Below are 9,401 nucleotides of genomic sequence, written 5' to 3' on the forward strand. Positions count from 1 at the left end.
TGAGCCAGTTGAGGTTTTTTAGCTATTTTAATCTCCTGTTCCTCCCTTTAAGCATATTCGTTTTTCCTTGTGCTCTTTCATTCTGCTCTGCATATTTTTATTATTGTCCTCCTGTGCTCGAATTTTTTGCTACAAAAAAAATGTTTGCCCTCTGCTTATGCCTCTGTTGTAGAAAATCTGTGTTTGTCGCTGTGTGATTGTATCTATTCCATTTCTTCTGTTGCTTGTTCTGCACTCTGGGTGTTGTTGTGTCATTTTTCCTTTGGTTGTTGGGCTTAGTTTATCTTCTTTAGCCTTCCAGTCTAAGACCATGGATAGGAATTCGAGGCGTCGTAAACGCTATGCCGAAATGCCAGAGCAAGAAAAGGCCGAGCTTTTGCGCCGTCGCCGTGATGCTAATGCTGCAAAGAAAAGGAGGCTTACTGTTCCTGGCAATAGCCGCGCAAATGGGTTGCCCCTTGGTCAGGGCGGGGGTCGCCAGCATAATTGTCAGGCCTCTCTTGTTCGCGCGTTTCATGGTGCTCCGCAGGGAGCCGATAGTAGATGTTATGACGAGTCGGTTCCCCATTTGCCTACCTCTCTTAGTGATCTGAGTGTTAGTGCAGTTAATGGGCGCGACACTGGGACTATTCAACACTCAGATTGCCATCTTAATTCTGCATTTACTCCATTAGATCCTCACAATCAAACGTCTTTCTCTACTGGTCTTTGCCGTCTGCCTCTGTTTTCTTCTTCTACCGGTACAAGTTCAATTGTTTCTGCTTCTTTGAAACCTCTGCTTTGTATTCTTTCCGGTTCGCATTTTTTTATTGTCTACCTTCCTGTGTCGGTTGGTGATTCCTGCTGCAGACCCCCGCATGGAATCAGCGTCTGCCACCAATGAAATGGTTCTGCCGTCTATTTGTAGGGGGGAAATACGCACACATTTACTGAAATGCTTCATCCTTATCTGCAAACTGGTTGCCAGAATGAGCTTTATGGTACTGTGCAGCATACAAATAATGCTCAGCTGCGTTCTGGCAGGCAACTGTCTCCTTCTATACGCCCGAGGGCTCTGCCTACGCCTTCTTTGTCTGGGGGTAATACTATTATTTGGCCACTTTTTCTGATCATAGTTTCTTCTTATCTATCGAGTGTAGCTGTTTACAAAATTAAACATGTTATTTAGCTTTTGATGCTGCTGCTTCGTACCAGCTTATGCATCGATTTATATGGTCACGAGCTCCTTTCTTTTTCCAAACTATTAGAATTAGTCTCGTTTCTCTAGCATGACGCCTTTTCGCTGCGGACTTACAGCTGTCTCTTCCCGGCGTGGCCGCTCAAAACTTTCTAGGCTTGAAAGAATCCCTGAGGAATCTCTTATCCTTCCTAGTGTTCCGGATTGTGAACATTGTGGTGCCAAGAGGTTTCACATGGAACCTCCTTCTTTCTGCTGTCGTGGAGGCGAGGTTAAGATTGTCTGTCCTCCCATGCCTTACAGTTTGAAGCGTTTATTTACTGGTTCTGATGAGGAGTGTGAGGATTTTCAAAGAAAGGCTCGCACTTATAATAACAATGTAGCTTTTACATCATATGCTGCAAAATATGACAGGGAATTAACAAAGAATAAACATGGAGTCTATACCTTTCGAGTTCAGGGTCAGGTTTATCACTTTTTGAACTCTTTGCTGGCAAACAGTGATCAGGCTAGTGGAATTCAATTATATTATTATGATACTGATGAAGCATTAAAAAAGGCAGCTCAGAACTCTGATAAGCTTCGTGAGGATACTTTGAAGCTGCTTATGAATCTCCTCCAAGATAATCCTTATGCAAGATTTTTTAAAAGCTTAAGGGATGTTCCAAACCTTGAGGATCATAGAATTATTCTCAATTGTAACCCTGGACTCGACCAGCGAGTGTATAACCTTCCTACTACGTCCCAGGTTGCTGCTATTTGGACTGAAACTGACAATCATTCAATTGATATGCATCCTCACATTCAAGTTTATAGTCACTCTAGCACGAGTTATAGAGTCCAGCCTTATTATGGATGCTGTGATTCTTTACAGTATCCTCTTCTCTTTCCTAGAGGTGAATCTGGGTGGCATTATGGAATTAAGCGATTTCATAAAAAGGGAAAAAATGAAACTTTCTCTGAGGTGGACCCATCTGTTGATCTTTCTTCCATACATACTCCATCACAATTGTTGGAGTTAGAACAAAGAGGCAGGTTTTTCCCCCGTTGCTTTTTTCTGACTTCGTTTAGTCATCAGCTGTACATTTTTCCCTTATTATGTCTATATGTCTATCCTTTTTAGCTGCTGACAAGGCTTCGACTGAAGACTATTTTGTGTCTGCTAGAGAATATTATTGCTACAAGTTCCAAGTCAGAGATGATGATGCGTCTATGTTGCTGCACAGTCTTAGATTGTTTCAGCAGTTTGTCGTGGGTTCCTACATTAAGATTGAGACGTCCAGGCTTGACTTCCACAGAAAAAAACAGAATGAGATACGCACAGAGGTGCTCCAAGGAGTTCTAGATAGCATTGCTATTGGTCAGACACAGGGTTCTAGAGTTGGTCGAAGGACCATTTTACCAGCATCTTTTATTGGGGGTCCGAGGGATATGAAACGCAGATATTTGGATGCCATGTCTTTGGTTCAAAAATATGGAAAACCTGACATTTTTTTGACCATGACATGCAATCCTATGTGGAAGGAGATTCAAGGGGGTCTGAGATATACAGAAAAGCCACAGGATAGGCCAGATTTATTGTCTAGAGTTTTTAGAGCTAAATTTGAAGTCCTTAAGTCTGAACTTCTGCATAAACACATTTTTGGAGAGGTTGCAGCGTGCGTCTGTGCTATCGAATTCCAGAAACGCGGCTTTCCTCATGCTCATGTCTTATTAATTCTTAAGGCAGAGTTCAAGTTGTTAAATGCTGAATCATATGATAAAATTGTTTCCGCTGAACTTCCTGACCCAAAAGAACACCAGCACTTATACTCTCTTGTAGTTAAGCATATGATTCACGGTCCCTGTGGAGATATGGATAAAAGTTGTCCTTGCATGAAAAATGGTTCTTGTAAAAGTCATTATCCAAAAAACTTTTCAGATCACACCATTCATGCTGAAGATTCATATCCATGTTATAGAAGGAGGAATGATGGTCAAAAAGTAAAAGTTCGGCGACATGAGTTGGATAATAGATGGGTTATTCCTCATAACCGATACCTGCTTGCTTTGATCGATTGCCATATAAATGTGGAAATCTGTTCCACAGTGAAGCTTGTCAAATACCTTTACAAATATGTTTTTAAAGGGCCTGATCTTATCAGCTTTCAGGTCATTGATCAGGCTTCTTGTAGTGACGTCGACGAGATCAGTAACTTTCAGAAAGGCAGGTGGATATCTCCACCTGAAGCATTATGGCGAATCTATGAGTTTCGGCTAAGTGAAATGACTCCGTCCGTTTATACTCTTCAAGTCCATCTTCCTGATCAGCAATCCATTTCTTTTGACAGAAATTCAGATTTGAATTACTTGCTGAAAAAAATTGATTTCTCTAGGACCATGCTGACTGAATTTTTTAAGACAAACAAGTCAAATGCAAAAGCGCAGAACTTAAGGTGTTTATATAGGGAGTTCCCTGAACATTTTGTATGGACTCCTAAAACAAAAACTTGGTCTGAAAGGGCGCGCCGGCGAGTAATAGGGAGATTAGTCACAGCAAATCCAAAAGAGGGTGAGCGATATTTTTTGAGGCTCTTATTATGCCATGTTCGTGGTCCCACGTCATTTGATGATCTTTTGACTGTTAATGGTGAACTAATGAGCTCTTTTAGAGAAGCTGCTCTTAAGATGGGTTTATTGGAATCTGATAACTATATTGAAGAAACTCTAGAAGAAGCTGTAGCTTTTCAAATGCCATCATCTCTGCGGTTACTATTTGCTACTCTTCTATTCTACTGTTCTCCTGCTGATCCTAAACTCTTGTGGACTAGATTTGAAAAGGATCTCTCATCAAATTATGTGCATGCTCAGAAGTTTACTCATTATTCTGATAGTGATATTAAAAAACGCGTTTTGGAGGACATTAATAGGTCATTAGTACAAATGGGGAAGCGTATAGGTGAGTTTCACTTAGTTGCTAATTCCTTTGATATGCCTGAACGGAGTACCAGAGAAATGGAGAGTGAGAGAAGCATTGTGGTTGATCCTGAGGATGAGTTGTTGCCTTCGAAGTTGAATCCTGAACAGCGATACGCTTTTGACTTAATTTTACAATCAGTCTTCTCTTCAGAAGGTAAAGTTTTTTTTATTGATGGTCCTGGCGGAACTGGGAAAACTTTCCTATATAGGTCGCTTCTGTCTGCTCTGCGGTCTCAAGGTTACATTGCTATCGCTGTTGCTACTTCTGGTGTTGCAGCATCCATTCTTCCTGGAGGAAGAACTGCGCACTCTCGGTTTAAAATTCCTTTAGATTTCTCAACCAATAAAACTTGTCAGCTTAGCAAACAGAGCAGCATAGCTAAGTTAATTTGTGAGTCTAAATTGATTCTTTGGGATGAAGCGTCTATGGCTAAGAGACAAGCGATTGAGGCTTTTAACAGTTTACTGCAGGACTTGAAAGATTCTGATCTCCCTTTTGGTGGACATGTTGTTGTTTTTGGTGGAGATTTTCGACAGACCCTACCAGTTATTGAACATGCTTGTGAACAGGATTTAATTGAATCAAGCCTTCTTAGTTCCCCGTTGTGGTTGTGTATGCATAAGTTGACATTAAAGGGAAATATGCGAGCTCTTTTAAATCCAGGCTTTTCTGACTTTTTGTTACGAATTGGTGAAGGACGGGAGCCTGTTGATGAAAATGGTGATGTAACGCTCCCTTCTGACTTGGTAATTCCCTATCATGACAAACACGAGTCCTTGGACAGGTGATTTCAGTGTCTATCATTCATGTTATCCTTTGAATGGCTGTTTAACTCCTATGTTAGACTTTTTTTGACTCCAGATTTCTGAAAATTAAATGCAGATTAATGCATTGTGTTTTCCCTGATCTGAATCTCTATTCAACCGATCCTTATCAAATGATCAATAGATGCATCCTTTCTCCTAGAAATAGCTCTGTTGATGAGCTTAACGATATGATGATTGAGAAATTTTCAGGAGAGCTTTATACCTATATAAGTTCAGATAAAACTGTTAACCAGAGGTTTCAGGGAGATTATGAAGACTTTCTAAATAGTTAGAATCCAAAAGGACTTCCTCCACATAAGCTGCTCCTCAAAGTAAACTGTCCTATCATGCTTCTCAGGAATCTGAACCCGGCTGAAGGCCTATGCAACGGCACAAGGCTCATATGTAGAGAGTTACGCCAGCATACCATCTGTGCTGAGATTGTATTTGGTCAGCACAGAGGCAAGCGAGTTTTCATTCCCAGAATTCCTCTGCAAACCCCTGAAAATGAAAAAAATGGTATTCCTTTCATAAGAACGCAGTTCCCCATCCGTCTATGTTTCGCTATGACGATTAACAAGTCTCAGGGACAGACTTTGGATTATGTTGGAGTTTATCTGCGCGAGCCTGTGTTTTCTCATGGCCAACTTTACGTTGCACTGTCTAGAGCCAAGACTCCTGATACAGTTAAAATCTTGATTGTTCCTGGAACTTTTGACGATATCAAAATTGATAACAAAACAAGAAATGTTGTTTTTAGTGAAGTGTTTCATTTAGCTACAATGTAACAATGCTCTGTCAAGGTCAGTTTATATAAAATGTTTGCCATTTATTATTGTTATTCCCCTCAGTTTCATCTTCATTCCTTCACCTTCATTCTTGTTTTTTTACTTCAGGATGTCACAGATTCTTCCAATGAAAGAGATTCTTCCTGGCACAAAAAATTGGACATGTAAGGTCACAGTTCAGGAAAAACAACATGTCACATCGTCACTTGCTACTCCAACAAAAAAACAGAAATTCATTTTCTTGGACTCAGAGGTGCGTAGCTAGCCATTTTGCTATCTCACTTCTATGCTCAAAACTAAATAACTAGAGCTTTAAAAAGCTGTAATGCTTATGTTTAAATTTATCAACTGCGACTTTCAAAGACTTTCCCGTTCCATTTTGTACTGCCTTAAAAAAGTTTATTGCTTTGAACAGCGTTGTCACCTCATTTTATTTTTTATAGGGATCTTTGGTTGAAGGGATCATTTTCAATAATGACATCCCTAAAATGAGTCCTCTTCTCCAAGTGTATAAGAAATATCTTATCACAAATGCAGTTGTGAGACCAATTCCTCCAAAATTTCAGTCTAGCGGTCTGCAAACACAGTGGGTTATATCCACTAGGACACTTGTTGAAGAGGTTAGTGATGATGAAGATGTTTTGCCTGTGAAGCTCGCCTATACCAAGTTTACCGACCTAATCAAATACATGGATATTAAAGATCAATCTGTGGGTAAGCTTGTTTGATTAAAAATATATCCATATACGTTCTTTCTTTTCTCACAGGGAATCTGATCACAATATATATTTTTTTATATAGACGTCTTAGCTGTTGTTATATCTGCGCTGGACCGGAAACAAATTACCAAAGATGGTAAAGAATCCAGCGTGCAAAAGTTTGTCCTTGTTAACGAAGAGTATGAGTTTCTCTCTCTTATAATCATTTCTTACATTCACTTTTCACAGTTTCCACTATGATATTCATTCTTTTCTCTAAAAAACAGCTTTCAAACTGTCAAACTGTCCATGTGGGATGCTTTTGTCGATGATGAAGGCCAGAAAATTTTACAGAACATGCACAGATTTCCGGTCGTTGTATGCAGAAGAGTCAGAGTTGGCTGTTATAATGGTTACCTGCAAACACTTTGTCGACAGTTAACTGTTACATTTTTTCCCTCGTAGTGCTTTTTCCCTAAGTCATACATGCTATTTTCTTTTAGGTGTAGCTTTATCTACATGGTTTGACTCTGTCATTCTTGTTGATCCACCTGTCCAAGAAGCAAGAGAACTGAAAAATTGGTAATCTCGCAAAAACATATACTTCTTAGTTTCGGTGTTCAGGTTTCATTTTTAGTTCCCTGTTTGCATGTAACCTGTCATTTTTTGCAACAGGGCAATGAGAAATGAAAACCTTCTTTTGGATATAGTTAACGACAAAGTATACGAGAACTATAATCCAGAGCTCTCGTTTCAGCCAAACCAGAAATTTACTCAGGTTTGCAATCTGACAGGAATGCAAAAGATATAATACATGTATTTCCCTTGTATGATTATTTATCCGTATGGTTCTCGATGTAATAATAGCTCACCTGACTCTTTCAGGCAGCATGGGTCAAAGTTCGATTCTCTTTCGAAGACATTTTTCAACGATACTGGTACATGGCTTGTAGTGAGTGCTTTCGGTCTACATCGGCAATGCATGGATTTATTTTCCTCTGTAATTCATGTAAAGAAAAACACTCAGCTCAACCAAGGTAACTTATTACACAATAACAAGCCTTTACCTCAATTTACCTGCAGCCTTTTATATGGCTGAGTCTGTTTTGTCAATAGCATCTGTTTTTTTTCTGTTTGAGTTGCAACGCTGCGTGTATGACTAATGTTTCTATGTAGATGCCGCTTTGACGTTGATTTAACAGATGAAACTGGCACAGTAACAGCTTCCATATTTGGAGAACTGGCTGAAAAGCTGCTCACCTTCAGCGCGGCTCAAGCAATGGATCATTTTAACCAGGTACCTCTATTATCTCTACATTGCATTAGTGATGAATCAATGCACTTTTTAAAATTTTCTTCGCGTCACCTTGTTCCCTATTCTATTTATGCAATTTTTCAGGACATAGAGCTGCAGCTTGATCATGTCCATGAATCTCTAAAAACAAAGTGGTTTGTTGCGCATATAAAACCTGTTCAGAGTCAAATTGCAGATGCAAAGCAGCGGTATACTATTATATATTGTTGTGAAGAGTCTCAATACCAAACCGACCAGAATCTTATTACTGAGGGAAGCGGTATGGTTCCACTGACTTGCACAAACATTGAATCTGCTGAAACTATTGTTGAAGGTATGCTTTGATTCTTTATCATTATACTTTTTTCCTCCAAATTCTTACATTCTCCCAGATTTAAATTTAAAGATTCCTTTCAAGATGCAGGAACTTCTTCATCAAAAAGAAAGCTTTGCCTCCTTGACAGATTTAATGATACTGAGACAGATGATTCAGCAGCCTTGCAATCGATTCAGCCAGAATATACTGATAACAACTCAGCAAAGAAAGCAAGATTGGAATAACCGTTCCAATGTTCAACAGATAGCCTATCTTTTTTGTTTTTTGTCAATCATGGCTGCTCGTTTTTATTCTGCTGGAACAGATGCTATTTCTGAATGAGCCAAACTGTTATCTTTTGCTCACTTCATTGCAGAAATTACAACTGTCTCCTTGCACTTTCTTCTTTTGTTTGCAAATGTAAATGAAACATCCCTTTGAACCATTTCCATCTTTTATGTCAGATTATCCTCTTGACTACCTGTGAATTGTCGTATTCTCTGTTATTATTCTTCCTCAATCAATTTACTTTTTTTCATTCCTAATTATACCATAATTTAATGCAACCTTCGCTTTTGCAAAGCAAATACATTATTGTTTTAATGCTACTGATACTAACTACAGTTACTTCATGTGCCATCGAAACCTATAAATATTTACATTGTCTGCATTTCTTATGGTCTCGTGTCACTTCAAGCAAAAGTACCTCATCTACTTTTTATTATCCTCTTTACTGATGCGCCTCTGAAAATTGTACTGGCTTCTTTTGTTCATGATTCACTGTGTTTAACAAATACATGCTGGTTTATATACAGATCTTATTCGATTCTTCTTGTTCAACTTTTTCCCTCTTTCAAAGTTGTTCTTCTTGTTCAGCTTTTTCCCTCTTTCAGAATTGCTCATTTCTGCGCCTTATAAATTATCACAAGTATGACAGGCTAAAACTGATATCAATAAAATACTTGACCTAACAACACATCGGCTCTTCATATATCATGCCTACTTTATTAACTGTGTCATGTACAACACTTATGTAGCATACAACTCAAACAAAAAACTGCAGCTCTATACAAACAAGTACTCTTGGCTATTTATATTTTCAACTCATTCATTCACTTGCTCGTTTTGTATCTATTCCTTCTCACTCCTGTTTCTCTTGTCTAACCTTCTTCTGTTAGTTTAATGGCAGAAGGCCTTCCCGCTTCTCCGGCAGATTTTGAATTACCTAACGCTTATTCCAGGCCCTACTGTTTTTTATTTAGATGTAGCCATAGAGGACAGGTACACCTTTTTTCCTTTTGTAAGCGTACCTCTCAGTCTCTCTATATGTAGATTGCTTAAATCGGCTTGCCTGACTTTATGT

The 9,401-nt window shown here is 39.0% G+C and overlaps 1 protein-coding gene across 1 annotated transcript; it reads left to right on the forward strand.

Moving 5' to 3' along the window:
* The first annotated feature begins 1,268 nt into the window (after nt 1-1,268).
* On the forward strand, nt 1,269-8,283 carry LOC140004734 (uncharacterized). The gene is made up of 14 exons (XM_072044877.1): nt 1,269-2,208; nt 2,301-4,920; nt 5,019-5,198; nt 5,301-5,726; nt 5,839-5,983; nt 6,174-6,444; nt 6,532-6,628; nt 6,716-6,840; nt 6,932-7,010; nt 7,104-7,206; nt 7,314-7,465; nt 7,605-7,725; nt 7,828-8,056; nt 8,147-8,283. Exons 1-14 carry the CDS (start codon nt 1,269-1,271, stop codon nt 8,281-8,283), a joined length of 5,625 nt encoding a protein of 1,874 aa, XP_071900978.1.
* The last annotated feature ends 1,118 nt before the right edge of the window (nt 8,284-9,401 follow it).

This window comes from Coffea arabica, chromosome 1c, assembly GCF_036785885.1.
Source record: "Coffea arabica cultivar ET-39 chromosome 1c, Coffea Arabica ET-39 HiFi, whole genome shotgun sequence".
NCBI lineage: Eukaryota > Viridiplantae > Streptophyta > Magnoliopsida > Gentianales > Rubiaceae > Coffea > Coffea arabica.

Bases quoted from the DNA above. Each gene is read 5' to 3' on its own strand.
- LOC140004734 (XM_072044877.1), top strand. From the start codon at position 1,269: ATGACGCCTTTTCGCTGCGGACTTACAGCTGTCTCTTCCCGGCGTGGC. The intron at 5,199-5,300 runs GTTTCAGGGAGA...CATGCTTCTCAG, and splicing joins GATAAAACTGTTAACCAGAG to GAATCTGAACCCGGCTGAAG. The intron at 5,727-5,838 runs GTAACAATGCTC...TTTTTACTTCAG, and splicing joins GTGTTTCATTTAGCTACAAT to GATGTCACAGATTCTTCCAA.